Raw genomic sequence first — 20520 nt, 5'->3', positions numbered from 1 at the left:
TGTGGCAAAGCTCGTTGTCGCACTGTCGTTTCTTATGACTTGCTGCCGTTAGTGCGGTGCCATTAAGCTCGTTTGCGTGAATGACGATGGTGATAGTGGGACTGTTATGGGGGGCACCCTGTGCCGCCTTGGTGGTTGCGGCGCCGAAACCAAAGTAGCCCAACAGTGGCAAGCCCTCGCGGTGGGGACTGATGCGGGCCCGCTAATTTATAGCCCCTTTTCCATGTGACAGGAATAGATGCTGTGAAGTTTACTGACGCTCGATGTACGACAACGACTGATTTTCCTTGCCATCTCCAGGCTGGCTTACGTCGCATTATTGCCATTCATCATTGGGGTGAAGTGGACTGTACGGGAGTTGTCTAGATATTCTCCTATTGCGCTATGTGATGTGGGGAATTCGCGCAAATTCCTGCAATAACATGCCAGCGTGGAATAAGGCAATGATCGGCCTGCAGTTCGCAGGGCCGTACAGGTGCTGGATATCTGTACTATACCACATAGCAGTAAGTACTGGCAGTACATTTATGTGTTTCGAAATGTTGTTGTTCGAGGTTATGCCGTCATTCCCGATATGGAAATCGACGGCAGGTGAAGTGAAGTTAATTGTGGCCATATGCCTTTGCTCTCCCAACCACGCTTGGGGAGCTCACAGTGGTTTCGGAGAACTCTGCTACATTCTGATGTGTTTGTTGGTGTCGCTTCGTGGGGTTATTGCTGGAATATGCGTCAATGCGCAAAATGATAGTTAGCAGCAGTAAGGGATCTGCAGGTGTCCGGTGGTTTTGCAATTGCCTGAGTTGTCGAAGGACGGAAAGTCTTAGGAATGGAAAGCGCGTTTTTTTGTTATATAAGAGCGGGCAGTCCTTGCCCCATGTCTGTTGCATTCCCCTTCATAAGGGCGTGGATGGCTGCTTCAGCGCGTTGGGGGAACTCTCTGTGCTCTCTGTAGCCTCCTGCGCATTACAGCTGTGGAAATGCTCATATGGATTTAGGCGCGCACTTGCTTTCACGGAGAAATCGGCTCTAAAGAAGTGTTCGAGTGGACTCTATACCGGGTTTGCCCTTGTCACGGGTTGGTAACAAGGCTTCGCATGGAAAGTAGTCCCGCACCAGATTATAGCTGACCACCGTGCGCTTCCCGGCCCATGGTTCCATCATGCGTTCAGAGGGAAGCTCTACAGATGCACTTTAAAGTGATTCATAATTTACATGTTTGGATAGGTACTGGACTCAGTTTCCACCTTGGAACACGTCGCGCGGCTGTGCCTACTGCCAACCCTGGCATGCCTAGTGCCGCCGAGTGGACTGGCCAAAGCATGAAAGGGCTATGCATTTTACATATCCGTGTTGTCAGGATAAATGAAGCCTAGCTCAGCCTTGTAGAACAATCGTCTAACTTCTGTTAAAACAGCAATCCCACATACTTTTCCTTGCGGGATAATGGAGGTTAATGGTCACAGTTACATGGCGCCTTAGGTCGTAGCACTTCTGCTTTGAGCATTTGGTGTCAATGGCTGTCGTTGTTTGTAACACCTCCTTCAAGCGCCGTACTTCATGGCGATCTTGCCGCAACACCGAAAGTCTCTTGGATATCTTGTTAGGATCTTAACGTTTGCGGCTCAAAATTTGATCGGGACTGTATGCTGCCATTACGGGGAAGGACTAGGACGTGCCGACTCCCCGTTTGCCGACCTGCTACAAGCACTACTGCTTTATAGGAACAGCCATACAACAAATAATTACAATTACGACGGCCTAATCATTTGAACTAGGCAGTGCACAGAATCCAGGCAGCGTATGCAAGCTTTCTACCACGGCTTGATACCATTGATATCATGAAAATGAGGGCCCTTGCAGCGCCTCCAGGCTGGGCTGGCCCCTCAACTTGCCCCTCCCAGCCGTGCTTTGGTACCTTTCGGCGACCCACCGCCGTGCCTTTGCGGCTCTACCGGCAGCACACGCCTTTCCTAGGCGTAACCCATCAGGGCAGCTCGCCACCGCAGACACAAGATGAGCTTGAGGCTGTAGAGGAGGCCATGCGTGCGGCGAAACCGGGGAACGGGACTTCGACGGGAGCCCAGCATTCCGACGGCACCAAGAGTCCTGCCCAGCTGGCTCTGGTTGAGGCAGAAGCCCTGAAGAAAGAGTTTTTGAAGGTCAAGGAGGAGGTTTCGAAATACCAGGAGCTCTGTAAAGTAAAAAAGCAACAGCAAGACGAGATTGACCGACTTCAGCAGGTTCGTTCACAGGTGGTCAAGAACTGACCGTACCACAAAGTAAAATTATCACTCTCAGTCATAGATTAAGTCGTGGTGCGGCGGCTCGGGCGCTTTTTTTCCAAGGCTAGGACGGGCTGTCGGTTGGAAGGGAGCGGACGTAGCCGCTTTCGAAAACAGCAATCGTTCCCCGGGAAGGTGCCTTGTATAAATCGTTCCCCGCACATCAGTCGCCTGCACAGCCCCCAACGCAGTAGCTCTACTGCCATTGAAACTCCCCTTGGACTCTACCAGTCAGTCCCTACCTCGGGAAACGTCTGCTCAGGCGGCGGCCAAACGGCCCTTTCACGTAGTCAGAAATCCCGCGCTTAGCAGCATGGAGTACTTCCTATAGATTGTTTCGAGCCCTAACCAGTCTCCCTAACCAGTCTAAATTCAACAAGCCACACACGTCCGCCTCCAGCTATGCTTGCGCATGAATCCCTCAGCCATGGGCCTGGAACAAGTCTGTGCCGAAGCAGGGACTTTGGCCCCCACGTTGAGAGCCAACGCTTAAGGCGCGAGCACGAGGTTGACCGTGCCCTCGTCAGGCCACTGCAGGCCGGCTGCCGCTGCAGACGGCCCCGCCACCATTTAGACGGGCACGTTCCTTTACCCGGTGCACGCACGCCAGCAACTCGTCGTCATTTTGCAAAACTTCGTGACGCGAGGGAAGCTCCGGAGGGGAGGTCTCCGTCCCGACTATATGCATACATGCTCAGCAGGGTTGCCTAGCCCCAGCACCCAGGTCTGAGTGTACGGGCTCCGTACGAGGTTATGCACTCAGACTTGGGTGCTGGGGTTAGGGACTCCTGCTGAACATGTATGCATGTAGTCGGGACGGAGACCTCGGAGCTGCAATGCGCTATTGCTTCCGCCTGATGTGGTACAAACCGTTCGAACCGGGCCGGGTCCGGTCTCTTCATCACCTACCGGACAACGCATCCGACCCTCCAATGTCTCGCATCATTTGCCACGCATGGTACAGGAAAAGGTGGAGCTCGAGGGCAAGCTTGCGGCGCTGCAGGGCGAGGCGGACGCTAAAATGAAGGAGCTCCTGCAGGCGAGGGAAAAGTTGGAGCTCCAGAAGGATGACCAGATCGGCCGTCTTGAACAGGTCGGTGCTGCACTTCCTCACGGGGTGCTGCACTTCCTTGATGGGCAGTTGTTGCACGCACTCGTAGGCATCGCCTTGGTCTCCTTGCATTCTCGTCTTCTTGCGTGTGCGTGTCCTGGATTGCCAGGACGAATCGGTGCCGATCCTTGAACATGCACATACACACACATACATACACACACAGGCACACGCGCGCGCGCGCGGGAAGGGTTCCTGTTGAACTTGCAAGGCTTGCAACCTCGGACACCTCGGCCCGTTGCCCTTACCTATCCACAAGTGCTTTCCTCCGGCAAGACGTTGCTTAAGGTTTTTTTAAATCGTTCCTTAACCAAGTAGGCCTTACTCCACCAGGCGAAACTAATATGCCGTTTTTCTTTAACTCATTCGACACTCTTAGTTGTCCATACGCCCAAAACACGCTCTACCACCCCGTCGCGCTCACCGTTCTCCTCGGCCCCCCTCTGTGTTTTCCCTTTCGCGCACTGCCATCGCAACCCCCGTTGTGTCTATTCCAACAACAGGAGAAGGCGGCGCTGGAGGGACTGCTGGCAGCTCAGCGGGACGACCAGCAGCGGGTGGTGGAGGCGGCTCGGATAGAGGTGGTCGAGCCGCTGAGGCGGCAGTTGGAGGAGCTGTCCGGCCAGGTGTCCCAGCGGGAGGAGCAGCTGGTTAGCCTGGTGGCCCAGCACCAGTCGGAGCTGGAGATGGCGGTGGAGACGGCCAGGAAGGAGGCCGCTGAGGAGGCCGCGGGGCCGCTGCAACAGCAGCTGGAGGAGCTGTCAATGCAGCTGCAGAACTCACAGGTGTGTGTATATGTGTGTGTGGTGTGCGGTGGATGGAATGGGGCCAAATGGAGCGGAGTGGTCCGGAATATCTGTGGTATGGTGTGGTGTGGTGCGATAGGATGGGGAGTTGGAAATGGGTTTAGGGCTTTTTGCTTGAGAGGGCGCGCCGTGATGGTCGATGGAATTCTGAACCGGATTGCAGTGAAGACATGCTGCGGGAGAGGAGGGGAGGGCGGAGAAAGACGACGTATGCGGATTGTGGACGCGCATGCAGAGGAGCGCTGTCGCATGTTGGGTGGAATGTTTATCATCCAGGAGCGGAAATTGGAGCTGGGAGCCTGTTTTTATCCGCCAGCTGCATGCCTTAACAATAATGATGTACGCACGCCCTGTGGGGAAATGAAACGTCCCATGCTGTACATCCGTCTCTTGGACACCGGAAGAGGCTGTATCCCTTTGTATTCAGCGGAGTGGAGCGGAGCTTTGCATCCCTTTATCACAATTTATGGATCAAGTTAACCCTTTAGCTGAATTAACGCATACACGTAGATTCTACGTTTGCAACCATGGAGCGGTAAACTCCTCCTCCCACCTAATGGCAGGTGACCACCTTCAGCCTCCGGCGGACTACCAAATAGAGCTCCAAGTGATGCGCCCGACCTCCGCTTGTCCCACCGTTACTACCTTCCCCCGCTCCCAGTTCATTTCTGGTTTCCTTGCATATAATAATTCCCCCCTCCCACCGGCATCTGCAGGCCCAGCTGGAGCGGCTCGGGGAGGCCGTGGAAACAGCCGAAGCCGGGAAGATGGTAGCTGTCCAAGCCTTGCGGGTATGGCCCAGGGCGTTTTGTGGGACATCCATGCGTCTTGGGGGGGAGGGGAAAGAATGGCGGTTGGATGATACCGCGCCTTTGCTGCTATGGATATGCGGGGTGTGTGCGCTATTTCCTTATGCAGGCAGGAACGTTACGAACGTGGATCAGGCGCGAACACGGCATTTCCGCGTGACCCGGCCGTGCATCGCAGCGCTCTCCGGGGCATATATGGGTGTCATAAAATCGTCCTCCTCGTCCTTCCGGCCATCCCTTGCACGTTGCCCCCATCAACCTGCCGCCCTCCCGCACAGGACGAGAACCAGCAGCTGCTACTGGCGCTGGAGAGCGCCATCCGCCGGCTGGCGGAAGTGATGTACCCCCCTGGCTCCTTGCCTGCCGGGGTGACCGTGTCAACGCGCCTTGAGGGCAACGTGGACCTTCAGGCCTTGTTGGCGCAACAGAAGGCAGATGCAGCCGCCGTTTCTGCTGCTGCTGCTGCTGCTGCTGTAGCAGCTACTGCCGTGACTTCGCCAGAGGCGTCCCCTGCTGCCTCGCCGAAGGCGGAAACCAGTAGTAGCGGCCGGGCGCCACAGCAGCAGCTACAACAGCCACAGCAGCTGCAGGCACAGGGACCGTCAGGTTTGATGGGCTGGTTGTTCGGGTTGTTCCGTGTGTCGCTATACCAGGGGCTGGGCTTCCTGCTGCTGTACTACGCGGCATCTATCCTGCGCGGCATGCCGCCAGAGCTGAACTTAGCTTTTGCCATTGGCTGCGTGGCTGTGAGCACCCTGCTGTCCTGGACGAACCACCTGCTCTTCCTGCGGTTCGCAGCCTGATTGGTTGGTTACTATGTGACGGGGCTGTGTTATACGCGCATGTTATGTTTCGCATCATCACGGACTCCACTGAGCAAGGCTGCGGACTGGGTTGAGTTGTGGATTGCCTTTTCTTACCAAGTAGAACTGAAGTATGGCTCGCAGTATTGCGATATCTGACGGGCGGACAGACAGCGGATTCGATACATGTTGATTTTCGTCGTTGCCTGGAGTGACAGGACTGGATTTAGTTGCTGTGAAGGAGAGCAGCATTTGGCTTCAGGCCAGTTGACGCGCGCCACAGCTGGGGCTCGAAGTGGTAGTTGTGAAGGAAAACCACCCTGTCATGCAGGGCCGTTATTAACGTGCGGCAAAGGACGACGACGGCCCTGCTTTCGAGTTGAGACTCGAGAGCGTGATCGTGCGAAGTATGCTGCGCACTGTGCTGGTGAACCTGGAACGCACGGGGAGATTAGTGGTTTGTCCATTCACTTGACGGCGAGCCCTTTCGTCGTTTGTTCGACTCTATTGCAGTTCGCAGTAGGGATCTTGACCGTGCTTATACGACGTCGTAATTTTTCCCCCAAGACGATGCATGGGGCCCAACGCCGCTGTCAATGCGGGCCGGGGGTCGGGAGTTACTAGGGACTGGTTGCATGCCTGTAGAGAAGGCAACACAAGCGGACCAATGAACGAGCTACCATGTGCGTCGGGGCACATTTGGAAGCATATATGTAACTTTCGTGTAACGAAAGTCTTGCCGCAATCCGCGCCTCAACCTGTAAAGGCAACATTGCTGTTAATTAGGGCCGGGAGACGGCTGTCGAGGGATGTATCGGTGACGTCATGGCGGCCTATACGTTGTAGCATATACAGATCCGGGTAAATAGGAGAGAGGCCACACGTTCCGAGAAGTGATCCCGGGAATTTGGACGCTCCTTTAGCGGTTGGAAGCAACAAAGCTTGGAGAAAGCCCATCGTCATAACTTTGGTTCGTAATGCTTTGGCTTAGCCACGACACGGATTTGCAGGTGCCTGTCCACCACCAGCCTATCCGGCAGTGAGCGTAGAGGTGCCAATCCTGCGCTGATCAGTGTACGGCTGACATGGTTTCAGTCACACAATCTTCACTTTTAAAGCAGGAATAAAGCCTGGGTACACCTAGAACTCACATATTCATCGTGACGTATTCCGCAAAATGTCAAGGCAACGAAAAGTCGTCCATTTGTCGAACTTCAGCACCTGCTCCCTTCGGGCAGCGTGCAGGATTTCAAGGATTGCTCGCAATACCTCAGTCGTCACGTGTAAGGTTAGCAGATTTTGGTAATCCTTTCCCCATGAAGTTGATTTGGAGAAGCAGTAGCACCGAGTCGTTATCTATCCCCTTGCCAGGCGCGGAAACGACATTCGGATTCAGATTTTGGAAATGGGAGACCTGAGGATGTGGAGCTAGTTCGTGAGGTAGGCAAGACCAAAGTCTAAGGTGCCATGAGAACCCTAACTTCCTCAGTCGTTGACCCCTTTGCTTTACAGGTCATAACTTTCTTTACCTCTGATGGTGTCGTGCGGATACCTGGAAAGCGAGTCCTACGACCAGCGCAGCGGGTGGGTGAAAGTTCCCATTTATGGGAAGGCCACGAACAAGCTCTTGAATACTGAATCATGTCATCGTGCACGCCTCAATACGATCATCTATACACTTTTAGCTCTGTCACATTCTTCATCACTGTTGGGGCTCGTGATTGTCAGCCATGTGCTCCATTTGCAGGCTACGTTTAGGAATGCCGCTCACAACATGCCGTGCCCCTTGGCCTGCAGCATAAGGAGCTTGTACGCCCTATGCCCACTTGGGATCAGCAGTCCTTGTGCATTGGCGCAAGTTTTAGTGTGGCTGCGACAAACGGAACCGATGGCACGCGACGTGTCAGCATTGAGGGGTTCTGCCAGTCTGTCGATTACCTCTTCGCATCGGTTCAGGATGCGCTGGAAAGCGAACTGGGGGGCGAGGTGCTGATGCAGGAGCGACAGCTTAAAAGGTAAGCTATGCTCCGAGCTCCTGCCCCTGTCCCTGGGCCGGGTCTTCAATACGGGAGCTAACCGAGCGAGGCCCCTCACGTGACGGCACCTCAATAAAGCTGGAAATTTTACCGTTCCCGGTCAGGCACGTTGGGGAAATGACCCGTAACGCAACATGCGCTAAGACTTGCTCGCCAAGATGTAAGCGGCGTGCGTGTTGCTGTAAGACGATGTCTCCTAATTTACCATGTTTTCGGCGGCAGCAGCAATGTGAGTGCAGCGCACATCTCTGCAGGAAATTACCTGGCCGTGTGAGACCCATTCACTTACGAGTCGGCTGCCATATTGGTTTCTTCCACTGCAGCGGCCTGCATGAGGTGCTCAAGCTGACGGTGGCTGTCCCTTTCCTGTTCGGCGTTCCACCCCAGCTGGAAGTCCTCAAGTAGGTCATTGGCCGCCGACCTGCCTGCCTGCATGTCCTCTTTCCCGCCGCTCTCCAAATCTGTGACACTGACACTCAAGAATAGCGCTTGGCTTCGCTTCTTGGTAGTGGTGTTGCCGGCTATTGTGCCTGACATTTTGCTTCAGTAGGTGGTGTTGGCGTTGTCAGTTCCGCAGAGCGCAGATCTTTTCCAACCTCGCGTGGTGGCGACAGTCGTTTGTCTTAATTGCTCCCCTTGGTGATGGAAGCAACATTCTTTTGCCCTTTGTTTCATATGCAGTGAGGCCATTCGCACCGGCGGGGGAATCGTGGACCGTGTCCGCCATGTGTGGCTGATTCAGGCGGGCAGCAGCCTGTAAGGGAGGAGTATGCTGGAAAGAAGAACCACGACCAGCGAGCGAAGCCCTGACCAATTAACCAATCTGCACGACGTGAGGTGCAGTTGTAATATTAGAGAGCAGCATGGGAGTGAAATTTATTCCGTGGTATCAGTTTCTGCTTTGTCCCGCAGGGGCTGTGTCGGGTGTGTTTTAAATGTCCTCGTGCCGTCGTGAGCTATATTTCATTCATTTTTGGAAGGGTGAACCGTTGCCCGGTGCTCCCTGAATTATTCGGGCGACGTTGGCTGCGCAACCCCGCACTTTGTTGTTCTGGTGTGCGTCTGTTTGAGAGTCTAGTAAGTCGTACTTTCGTTGGGTTTGTTGGTTTGTATGTTTGGCCGATGTACACATACCAAAACTGTTTTCACCATTACATGGTCTTCATCTACATATCTCTTTTCCAGATACTGTATCTGCTGTCCCTGCCGACGAGTTTCTGAAACTGAAACAGTGTCTGCTTTTGGTTAGTGCGCATGCGCTTGCTGGACGTTCCCAGGCTACTGTAAACATCAATTCGCTCATAAGTCCGTACGTTAGCGTCATAGCCATAAGAAGTTATAGGAGACTTGTCTCTTCAATTGGCATCGCACGCGCAAGGGTCCTTTGCTGCTATGCAAGGTGCTGCTTTGATACAGAAAAGCCAGTTATACATTTCAATCAGAGCGAAGACTTCAACGAAGGTCTTTAAAGAGCGACTATGGACGAATGAGTCGCGTTGCAGACAGGTTAGACGCACATCACAACAACCTAGCATTTATGGTACGGAGATGTCTCCACGGGAGCAACTGTCAGAGGAAGACACACCGCGTTCATCCTGGTAAGTCCACGCTCCAACCTACCTGTACGGTGTGTGTTTGCGGCCTGGCAATGCACACCATGACCATGCCTCTTGTTTCTGGATGATGCTTTAGGGGTGCAAGCATTGCAACAATGGTGGCAGTGGTGGGACAACTCTTAAGAGCATTTCTGAAATTCGTGGTATCGTGCCGAGACGTCCTCCCGCACTTCACTGTCCTTAGCCCCCAGCAAGCCTTACAGCGGATGATCTTAATCCTGGCAGCGAGCCTTCTAATGGTTGTGCTGCTTACAACGATAGACAGTGGGCTTCTCTACGTTTATGTGCTGGCGGCTCGTCGTGGATTGTGAAGCGCTTGCTGGCGATCATGCGAGCGTAGGCACAGAAGGGAACAGGCTGGGACATGGAACCATACCTGACGCGCGGTAGATTACACAACTCGGCGGCAAATGCTGCACAATGGTCGTACAGCGCACACGTCTATGTGCCCAGTAGCTTGTTTACAAGGCGTCAGTGCGCGTTAATGACAAGCAGTAATTGGGGAGGACGCATCGTGGATTATCGGTGCGCATGGTTAGCGAGAGACACGTCAGGAAGGCTACAGGCCCTCCTCAAGCCGTCGCGCTATTAACATGAGAAATACTATAAGCAATGGCCACAAGGCCTTGGGGTGCATGCACCTCATTGTAGCTACTGTACTGGCGGCAATAGACCTGCCCTTGGGTGTAACGTGCTATGCAAACCAAAGGTCATCGACTCCGGTCTAACGTCTCAAGGTCAGGTCATTTCAGTCGAGCGTTTATCCTGACTACCTGCACGCACCTACATAAACTTGCCCAATCTTTCCGGGGCTTGTCTATACTGCACATCCTTTTTGCAATGCTGCTATGTGACGCAGCTGCAGCGTCCTGCCGAGATCAAAGATCCGCTCCAGGACCAAGCTAGGCGTGCAGCATCCCCTCTCCCCCACAGGCCCCCTCAACCCGGCACAAGCTAACATACAACAGTTTCTGCGCGTGGCTCAGACCATTAAGACACGCACCGGCCCTGCGCACATCCTGTACATTACTAGAACCCACAGTGAGCAATAACAAGTATCCAGCTGCAAAACGCAACAAAGCCTCCTGCAAACTGCCCCAAACTCCTTGAGAACAAAATCTCTGCACACAGTCCCCTTTCCAAAATCCTGCTCTGGCCCTGCCCCCTGCCCATCAGCTTCCACCTCTCACGACCTGTAGTTAACGCGCATGCCTATCTGACGGTAATTCTTATCGCACTCATCGCGAGACTCGCCCTTCGGCCTCTGGGCAGGGTGTTGGAGCATGCCACTGTCCGCGAGTGGTCGCAACGTCTGTGTCCGCCCCGGCAACTCCGCAGTGTACAAAGCAGGTGGTAAGGACGTCACCTGTGAAGGGTTTGCATCGGGGTGGGAGATCTTTACATCACACGCCGGTTCTGCTGTTGATAGGCGCTATCCCTGTGTACCATGGGCGATGATGCAATGCTTCTGGCCCTCGACGACAAACCAGGTTCATTCAGATGCACAGCATATACGAGCCTGCTATGCTGGTAACACGCTGTGTGCCGCCATGCCACCAGACTACCGGCCCCTTTACGGGGCAGTCGCGCTGTGCCGCGCATATAGCTGGCAATATTCCATGGCTAGCGTGTATCGACGCTATTTGCAGTTCCTTCGTGCGCGCTGCTTCCAACGGCGTCCTCAAGCAGTCGGTGGGATCAGAGGGCGCCCTGGGGCTGAAGGGACCACCTGCACACTCCCCATTATCCCCATAGTCCTGGAGATACCCAACTCCCATACCCCTTCACATCCGCCAGCTGTACAGCCGGCCGTTGATTGCATCTTCTCTCAGAATCCCCAGCCGTGCCTAGGGTCTGGCTCCTCGTCTCGGCCCCCTCCAATCCTACCGAGACCGCATCACACGCGGCGAAACGTTGCACTCCTAAAGGGAAACTGTCCACTCAGGAAATCACCGACTCACTCGGTTCGTTGTGAGATATTGGTCGTTGTTGGCCTGTGCGTTCCATTCCTGGAACTTCCGCGTCGTCAACCCCATCGACTGTGCGCCCGTTGTGCTGTGGGGCACATAAAGGTCATTCTGTTTAAAACCGTGCCATAGGTACGACTGCACCCGGCGGTCCGTGCCGTCTACCCTCCCGTGGGTCATTTGGTAGGTCGTCCCTGCAACCATCAGACAAACAGAACAATTTTGAAATGCCCAATTTTGAAATGAAGGTGGGGGCATGACATGGACATGACAGGATCCAATGGGCTTTTAACGGCCTGGTAAGACTGAAATCGTCCACCTGAGTGCTCCCAGATGGTGCAGTTGCCAGCGTATGCCACTTGGGTGCGTGAAGTAATCTAACCATGTGTAATAATTAAGGGTCTTACCTAGGCACTGCACGGGGGGTTGATCAAAGCGACCGTGCCGTGTGAGCAGCTCGCCCTTAACTCCAACTCGGTTCAAGTCATGGCGCTCGCAAGCCTCGAGCAGTTCAGGTCCGGTCTTGCCCTATTGGCGGGTGAAGAAGGGTGAAGGGGGTGCTAGGTTAAGACAGCGGGAAAGCTATGGCAACGTCAGAAAGCTGGGCCCCTGAAACCAGCAGCGAAGGACGCTGTGGGTAACAACAGAATCTCATTGCGGCACTTACCGCGCTGGTATACAAGAGGCGATGAGTCGAAGTCGGTGGACCACGGAAGGGGGTAGTATGGGTGAGGATGGTGTCGCTGGGAACTCCAAAGGCCTTCGCGTCATCCTCGACCCAATTGGCTACCAACACGCCTGATCTGCGTGTTTGGAGCACGGGAAGGGAGGGGCCCCGCAAGAAGAGTAAAGGAGAGTCGTCGACGGCGTGTTTCACTGCGCTTAGAAACATAACTTATAGCTCCTGCCTTCCTTTGATTGAATTTTGGGCTAGCCGTCACAAGAACAACAGAGACGCGGAGAGTCTTAGGCAGTCCTGTTGCATTACAGTTGTGGGCAGTCCTGCTAAACCCGATATTCACACGGCAGATTGGCCGAAGAAAGCATTAACAAGCCATGGAAGCCACGATTGCATACGTTTTAGAAGAACATACATGACCAGCGAAACTAGTAAAACAAGCCTGTCGTTGCTTCGAAGGCTCCCCAAATTTGAGAACGTAAGGGAGGAGGTTTCGTGGAAACAAAGCATGAACGAGAGCTATTCGGCTTTGCCCCGAGGACAATAAACAAAGACGCGCGGCCCCTACCCCACCGACTCCATGGGCCATACCTGTAATCCGTCACATGACCGCTGTTTCCCACTCCACCACTGCCACAATTCCTAGACCAACGTTCGGGTTGACTCTTTGCAGTCATAATCGACTGAGGAAGGGTTGGACAAAATGGGCAGTCCTTAAGTAGTTCAGTAAGGATATTGAAGACCAGAAGTGTCGGACTTGTTAGTGCAAATGCAACGTCATCATCATAGGGAATTGACTGCTTAAGAAGTGTATAAGTAGGAACGTCGTACATAATCGTCCAATAGGTTAGTACCTGTGGGTTCCTGCTGTCTTGTAGCACTGTCAGGTCTGTTATTTGCATTGTATCCGTGTCCTTTGGGATTAGTCAAAATGTTGCGGCTACCTGAAGGCGTGTATCAGGTGTGGCAGCTTAAGATGGTGATTCGTATTCGGCGCAAGACTTGCTGAACCGCTTTTCACATCTTCAGGCGTTCTTCAAGCGCTCAACTGTGTACATCCCCATGCTTTGCATTGGGGCTTATTTCTCGAATGAGGTGAGCGGACCCCTGTCGCGAACGCCGTTTACGTGCTGCTTATCACGCTGTCTTTCTTTGCTTTTCTTGCAGGCAATTGACTATGTTGTTGACAAAGTTTGGACGACGCGGAATAAGGGGGTGAGGCGATTGCGTGGAAAGACTTGGAATGGATACCGGCTTTATGTGGCTAATGTTGTCGCTGCTCCTCATCCTTTGCAGAAACTCTTCGCTGATATCATCGCTGAGCGCAGCTGAGCGGCTTGTGGGGGCTTTGCTTTGCCGGCCTGTCTCGGAAGGCTGTGGGACGGCGTCCTTTAAACGAATATGAGAGAGAATGTATTCAGGGTTACATTGTGTTAGGGTTTTAGTCTACAGTATCACCGGCCAACGTGCCAGCAAATGGGGAATGGGTTTCATGAGGCACGACACGCTGTATGAGACGTGTGGGGTATCTTCCTTCCCAGCTCTGTAAACGATATCGGTTTTGAAGTCCCGCTCTGCACGCGATATACCCTCGCTTCAACGCAGGGGCCACAGAATGCAATGGCATCCACATATATAGGACAGTAAACCACGATATTGAGTTGCACATAGTTGCACAGAAGACATGCTTACCCATCGCTACTATATGATGGTCGTCAGGCCATATATACATAATACCGGTGTATATAGCTTTTATATTATGATCACTGCACCTACCTACCTACCTACGCTCCTGCCTGAAGAGCTCCCCCAGTCCTCCCAGATCTACCTGTCAAGCGCTAATCCACAACAACGGGGCCCTATCATCCATTATACGACGCACCTATGCCACACCTGCTGGAACACATCAGCAACACTCAACTCGCATATACCGCAGCAAAGCAAAAATTAATCATGAATTCCCCACCCCAAATCTACAGGAAAACTGCCCTAAGTGGCAGCCGCCGCCTTTTTCCTCCGGCCCCTCTTCACTGCAGCTAGTTTGATGTTTGCAAGGCCATAAGCGGCAAACGGGTATGTGGTCATGGCGTCGAAGGGCGGCGGCTTCTTCACTTTGGACTTGGCCCTGTCGCCGCCGCTCTTAGCCTTCTCCGCTGCCTTCGCCTTGGCCTTCTTCTCCGCCTCCTTGGCCTTCTTCCGCGCAATGATGTCGTCGGCCGTAACCTTATGGCACCAGGCGGGTACCACGGTGGCGGGGGCCGGCGGCCGCATGGTGATCGCCTGCGGGCCAAGGCGGAAGGCAGTAGGCACCATACAGCAAACTAAGCCGTCAGTACAGAGGCAACAGGGAAACGAGAGTCCAAGGGGATAGAATGCGACTTACCAAGTGTTTTTGCATGTCTGTCTGCGAGCAAGTCATCTGACTCGTAGCTGGCAGAACTGTACGTGCATGCAACAAACTCCACATGCTTATAGGCGATCTGGCAGCCCTTGAGCCCTCGGCTCGTATTAGGGCGGTTTGCAGGTACCGGGACCGCACCCACGACCATGTAACACACACACACACACACACACAAGCGAATCATCGGCGAATGGGTGAGGGCAGTGCTCCTAGGTGGATTTGGGTGCATGCATACATACCAACAAATATACCGCCGACGCGCAACTGACCGTGCGTAAGAAGGTCTGCAGCTTCTGGTCCCGTGGGATGGAGGTACTGCCCACGTGGGAATACATCGCAGGGGCACTGGTGGGCCGCAGCCTAGCCGTGTTGAGCGCAAAGCCCTGCGCACAGCAGCCAATGGGAGCAAGCGGTCAAGGAGGCAGATAACCAAGCAAACAAGGAGGCAGGCAGCTAAGCAAAGGCAGGTAAGCACATCCTCGCAACGACGGCGGCGAGTCACATCGCAACAATGTGTGCGCGCTCTAGGATGTACGGAAAATTATCAGCCAGTCGAGTCTCTCACAAGGGCTCCAAACTCGATCGCGCTCAGACAGAGGTCAGCGGGTTTAGGTCTTTGCTCCATCGTAACTCAGCGTAGCAGCGTCCACAGCGTAGTTAAGAGCAAGCAGTAGCAAGGCATGGTCCATGAAGAGAGACAACATTCATACCGCACGGCATTCGTGTGCCGCAGGCAGCGTGTTGTCACATCCTCCATTCCGTCCCTCCTGACTGTGGGCGCAACAGCACCGCCGCCCTACACAGAGCCCCCCAGCGTTGGAGGCTGGCTGAGTTCGTCCCGCAGTTCTCCACCCACCCACCTGTTTAAGGGCCTTATTCAGGTTCCTCTGCGCCACCAATGCCTCCGGCACCTCGGCTATACCGTCCGTGGGCCGCAGCAGCTGGTGGGCGGCGCGGAAGGCGATGACGGCCTCGGAGCGGTTGCCCAACAGCTGCCGACGCAAGGGCCCCAGGGATGTGCAGGCAGGGGGGAGGGCGGTTCCGCACTTGGCAATCGGTCAACAGCGCACAAAGCGGTGCACCACCTCGCCAGTACAAACCCCCCTAGTCATATGAGTCATACGAGCGACGCCCCGCCATGCAAAGCGCCCATGCAAAAGGCACCCATGCAAAAGGCACAGGTCGTCAAGGGGGACAGAGTGTCCCGCCCCAGCCAACCCTCGCTACCTCCTCCCCCAAGTCTCCCCCAGTTTAGGCTCCCCTCACGCCACGCGAGTAGTGCATACCGAGTGGCAGACGCCCTTGTTGTTGAGGCAGGCCGCCTCGTTGCGACGCGCCGTGACATTGAGTGATCCACGGGACACAAGATTCGCCAACTCCTTTGCACACTCGAACTTGTCAATGGCCTCTTCATACTGCCAAAGTGCAAGCACGTTTAAACATTGCGGCGAGGAGAGTGTAAGGCCAGCAAATGGAGGGTACGGTAGCTTTAATAATCTGAGTCACGATGAGGGAAATGCCAATGGTCCGAGAGTACGGTAGTTCGTACATGTGCCAAAGCAAGAGTCAATAACTGCGGAAATGAAGGAGAGTGGAAAAAGCAATGGTTGAAGGAATGGGGAAAAGGGCTGACACCTGCCCAGCGCCGGCGAGGCGTTCAGGGTTTCGCAGGGGACGGGTGTTAAAAGAGCGGTTGCGCTCCCCGTCATTCACAGCTCTCGTCGCTGATGCCGTAAACTGCAAACAGGAGCAATAATCATAAAGCCCCAAGTCCCACAGCCGTTGTAGCCAGCGCCAGCTTTGCTAGTCAGCACCCGCCACCTGGCCCGCCACCCAGCGCCCCGCCTCAAGGCCCCCAGCTCACCTGTTGTTCGTAGTAGCTCAGCAGTCCAAAGAACATGTGCGTGCAGTGGTGGTAGGGGTGCTCAATGCCCAGGACCTTGGGGTTGAACAGGGTTCTGAGGCAGATTAGGATCAGTAACAAGGAGGGGAAGGAGGGGACGCGGCGGCGGGGGAGACCGTCACACCACCGCCATGTCGCCTGTTGGGGTTTCGTTCGACGGCACAAAAGGAAAGCTGCCATATTTGGCCCATCCAAATCTCCTCCCTCACCTCTCCTCTCCCTGCCGTAACATTCCCTCCCACGTTCTTTCCTCCCTCTTTTTCCTCATTCCTCGTCACCACCCAGTGTGGGCCAGAGTCTCTCCCTCCGACCTCCAAGAGCCATCCATTCCCGGTTTCCCACTCACCCCCGCAATGCCTACGCATTCCCCTCCCCGCCCACCTCCTCGACTTCCCCTCCCCCTCTCCTAACTCACTCAGCCGCCTGCAGGCTCTTCCTCGCCGCCCGGTACTTGCCGTCCATCATGAGGCTGCAGCCGTGCAGCAGCAGCAGCCAGATACGTCCTTCCAGAGGGATCTCACCACGCAGGTCAGAATTAGAGGGCTCGGCCGCTCCACTGCTGGCCAGCGCCGCTGACGCCTGGCGACGGATGGCGGCCGTGACGGCGGCAGCCGACGCCGCGTCCTCCCAGTCGCGCTGCAGGTCCCGCAACGCCAGACCCACCCGCGTCATCTCGCCGTCACGGTACAGCACCTGCGGGCGGCGTACGGCGTTTACGCAGTATGACACGTGTGACACGTGACATATCGTAGAAGTGTATGACATGCATAGTGGGAGTATCCACGCCCCGTCCTGAAACCACCGTGCCTCCACTCCACCACCTTACCAGGCACCCACCCACCGCAACCACACACATTTGGCACCCCCAAGCCCCAAGCCCAAGGCACCCCCAAGCCCAGCGTGAATGATGTCCAAGAGTGGTACCTGGTACGCGCCCATTAGTGGTACCCACTGCACCGCTTCTGGGTCCATTGGGTTTCATCCGACAAACCCTCCTCCTCCTCCTCCTCCTCCTCTTCCTCCTCTTCTTCTCAAACCACAAAGGTTGAGATCCGCGCCCTCCTTCCTACAAACCCCCTTTGATCCCCCCCGACCAGCGGCTCCCTTCCTCCATTCCCCTTTCCCCCCAACACACGCACCATGATGCCGGAGATACGTGCCGCAATGGAAGGGAAGCTGCAGGGGGGCGGCGGCAGCTGCTCCCTCAACAGCACGGGGGGGTCCCTCAGGGCCATCAAGCTGGACAAGCCGTTGGGCACCGCAGAGGCGCGGCCCGAGGTCGAGGGACCCGACCCGCCCGCGCCGCCCAACCCAGCAATGTCCGTGTTTCCAATCATGGAAATACGGTTGGCTCCTGCGGGGTTGCTGCTGGCGGGTGCTGCTGCTGCTGCTGCTGGCTGTGAGGTTCCTTGCTCCGGAACCTACGGCGGGCAGAATCGCCATAGGCGGATTTTGCCGTGATGGGGGTTAGGTGGGAAAAGAGGAGGGGAGGGAAAGGGGGAGACGGGGCGCAAGAGGGTTTTAGGCCCAGGACGTGGGAAGGGATTTGCGAGCACATGTTCGAGATCAGTGCGCTGAGGAGCAAGAGCGCTCGAGGAGGAGGAGGGGGAAGACGAACCACAAACGAGTGAAGCTGCTACCAGGGCAGCAGGAGGAGGCGGGGGAGGGTGGTAATGCAGCTTATGGCTAGGTCGGTGCGGGTGTAGATGGGGGAGTTGAAAGCAGATGCAGCACCGCCGCCGCTGGGCTGCGGTGCACGGACTGGGCGGGTTCCGGAGCTGCTGCCCGAGGCCGCGGTGAGGCCGCTGCCTCAGACCCATCCGCACCCGGCTCCGTGGAATTGTGGCCCGCACGCGTATATGTACATACATACACGCATACAAGACATCGTTTGGCCTCTCGGCTTGCTTCTGCGTCTCTACCATTGCTTTACTTATCTTCCTTCTTGCATTGCACTCACAACACCTCGGGCGCCTCCCCCCCCACACACACACATCCACACTAGTTCCTCACGGTACAGTTACTTATGTGCCACCTCTCCCCCCCTTCCAACGCACGCACCTGTCGGAACGCAACGGACCGGCCGCCAGGAGGTGCCGCGCTGGGTTGCTGCTGTGACCCCGCTGCCGCCGCGCCCCCTCCCTGTCCCGTGCTCGGCCCCGCAGCAGCAGCACCACTGCCACCGCCCTCCCCCGCTGCCATGCCGGCTGCAAAGTCTATCTGCGGGTTGGAGCTACCGGGATCCGGCCCCACAAACCCCCCTCCTCCGCCTCTATGCAGCCAGCCGCCGCCGCCGCCGCCGCGCAGCCTCCCGCTCAGAGTTCCCCACAGATCTGCTCCAGAACCAGATCCAGGTCTACCCCCCGGTGCCGTACGTGGTCGATATCGGGTGGGGTCCCGCTGATCTGGGTCAGTGGCTTCCATCATGGCTTCTAATTTCGCTAACCGGGGACGGAGCAGCCTGAGGCCATGAGGGCGATTAAGCGCACCGGGGGAACACGGCGAATACAATCAGCAATAAGACAACCGAGGAGGTGGTGCAGGAGACGGGGGAGGTGCAGGAGATGGAGGGGTCGAATCGGAGTGCCATTTTCACAAATGTCAGCGAATGTTACAAGGTCGTGGAACCGGATTGCAGGCCGCGTCCGGGTGGGGGTTGCGGGGCGAAAGGGGGGTTCGGAAGAAAAACCTCCAACCCAAACATGTCTGGTCAAGAGGCGAGCCAAGGCCGCTCATGATCATCCTAATCGCTCAACCTAGCGAGCCACTACAAACCATATAATTGGCATGCGGCCCTTTCGTGAATTGGCTCTCACATCATTCCGGTGTCCTGGAGGTGTTTAATCCTATTTCTGCATTAAGCAAGTCAGTCATCCCTTGCCCTTCCTTACTCCCGGTTCCCCCTTGCCTGCACAGCCTCAGCACTCCGTCGTATGTGAGCGCCCCGCTGCGCTTCGCAATGGCGGCGAAGAGGACGTTCAGGTCCCCCAGACCCATGCCACCAACTGCCAGTCCGTACTCGCATTCAGCCAGTAGCCTGGTCAGCTGCTTCATGTCCACCCTACAATGATTGATTAGTTGGTTGGTTGGTTGGTTGGTTTTAGTTGATTGAGGAGCTGGTTGTGGGTATGTAGGGTTGGTTGGTAGGTTAGTTTAGGATTCCGTTGGTCAAGTTGGTGAGGGAGGGGGAAGGAGGGGAGGCCAGGGACGCGGGAGGAGCAGGAATGGCGGTTCCTTTGCGTTTGGAGTTGGTACGCGGGTGCGCTGGGGGAAGGAAGGGGGGGCGAAGGGATGGGGAAGAGGGTTGTGAAGGGGCAATCAAACGGAGTGCCCGGAGGTGGCAGAGGGGAGCGGTGCGGAGGAGGGAATGGCGGTACTAGAGGGGTGGCGCATGACCTCTCAGGCGAAATGGGTTTTGCGATGTCTGTGTGTTGGAGGGGACGAAGAGATGGAGTACATGTGCAGTTGTTCATTAGTAATGGGCAGAGGAAGCAGCAGACAGGCTAGAGAGCTGCAGCGAGTAAACCTTTAAAAGGAAAGTGACAAGACAGCGGGCGAGAGGGGAATTGGTGCCCAGCGGTCATGTGGCAGTGCCAACATAGCCGGTTTAGACGTATCAAGCAGGCTGCATAGTTACAGGAATGGCACAACAATGTGTTCATTTGAACTGAACCGCTGAACGGCAGGTTTAACGCGCGCTATGCTGCGCATGGCCATTAAGAGCACTATTTGTTGGGGCACCCACCAGCGCTCCTAATTGTTCAAAGCTTACCCAAAGTCGGTAAGATCCGTCCTGAATGTGGCATATCTCTTGAATTGGGCATAACTTGGCAACCCCAAGGTATCCTCCACCTGAGCCGCATCACCAGCATATGATGTAGCCAGATGCACGTCTGTCATTGCGACTTATAATACGCAAGTCAGTATTGACATTTGAAGCACCACGCGGTAGCTTGGGACACCAGCGCCCCTACGAGCACCTTAGTTTCGCTCTATTAGCATTGACCTAACACGTGAGTAATTTCCTAGCACTCAGACGTGAGTCCAAGTCCTAACTGACAGACGAGGTACGAAAGCCGTTGTGGGTCCTTCGAAGTGGGGCCCACA

At 55.4% G+C, this 20520-nt stretch overlaps 4 protein-coding genes across 4 annotated transcripts; 2 read left to right on the top strand and 2 right to left on the bottom strand.

Moving 5' to 3' along the window:
* Nucleotides 1–310: 310 nt before the first annotated feature.
* Nucleotides 311–8607, top strand: VOLCADRAFT_105632 (uncharacterized protein; the record flags this gene model as incomplete). The annotated part of the gene is made up of 11 exons (XM_002952671.1): nucleotides 311–506; nucleotides 1902–2240; nucleotides 3247–3375; nucleotides 3897–4178; nucleotides 4916–4990; nucleotides 5287–5343; nucleotides 5536–5754; nucleotides 7324–7395; nucleotides 7609–7826; nucleotides 8171–8248; nucleotides 8529–8607. The coding sequence occupies exons 1-11, from the start codon at nucleotides 390–392 to the stop codon at nucleotides 8605–8607; spliced, it is 1665 nt and encodes a 554-aa protein (XP_002952717.1). The 5' UTR covers nucleotides 311–389.
* Nucleotides 8608–10039: 1432 nt separating this feature from the next.
* On the bottom strand, nucleotides 10040–12840 carry VOLCADRAFT_105631 (uncharacterized protein). The gene is made up of 5 exons (XM_002952596.1): nucleotides 12701–12840; nucleotides 12098–12233; nucleotides 11838–11958; nucleotides 11425–11624; nucleotides 10040–10829 (listed from the first exon to the last, which is right to left on the bottom strand). The coding sequence occupies exons 1-5, from the start codon at nucleotides 12784–12786 to the stop codon at nucleotides 10650–10652; spliced, it is 723 nt and encodes a 240-aa protein (XP_002952642.1). The 5' UTR covers nucleotides 12787–12840; the 3' UTR covers nucleotides 10040–10649.
* Nucleotides 12841–12997: 157 nt separating this feature from the next.
* Nucleotides 12998–13673, top strand: VOLCADRAFT_121084 (uncharacterized protein). Its single transcript, XM_002952670.1, has 4 exons — nucleotides 12998–13070; nucleotides 13139–13204; nucleotides 13277–13324; nucleotides 13406–13673. The coding sequence occupies exons 1-4, from the start codon at nucleotides 13041–13043 to the stop codon at nucleotides 13439–13441; spliced, it is 180 nt and encodes a 59-aa protein (XP_002952716.1). The 5' UTR covers nucleotides 12998–13040; the 3' UTR covers nucleotides 13442–13673.
* Nucleotides 13674–14098: 425 nt separating this feature from the next.
* Nucleotides 14099–20412, bottom strand: VOLCADRAFT_105630 (uncharacterized protein; the record flags this gene model as incomplete). Its single annotated transcript, XM_002952595.1, has 10 exons — nucleotides 20186–20412; nucleotides 19322–19474; nucleotides 18475–18874; nucleotides 17553–17834; nucleotides 16829–17106; nucleotides 16375–16468; nucleotides 15797–15925; nucleotides 15371–15502; nucleotides 14780–14893; nucleotides 14099–14389 (listed from the first exon to the last, which is right to left on the bottom strand). The coding sequence occupies exons 1-10, from the start codon at nucleotides 20311–20313 to the stop codon at nucleotides 14099–14101; spliced, it is 2001 nt and encodes a 666-aa protein (XP_002952641.1). The 5' UTR covers nucleotides 20314–20412.
* Between the last annotated feature and the right edge of the window lie 108 nt (nucleotides 20413–20520).

Source organism: Volvox carteri, assembly GCF_000143455.1.
Source record: "Volvox carteri f. nagariensis unplaced genomic scaffold VOLCAscaffold_31, whole genome shotgun sequence".
Lineage (NCBI taxonomy): Eukaryota > Viridiplantae > Chlorophyta > Chlorophyceae > Chlamydomonadales > Volvocaceae > Volvox > Volvox carteri.
This window is presented reverse-complemented; position numbering and strand designations above follow the sequence as displayed.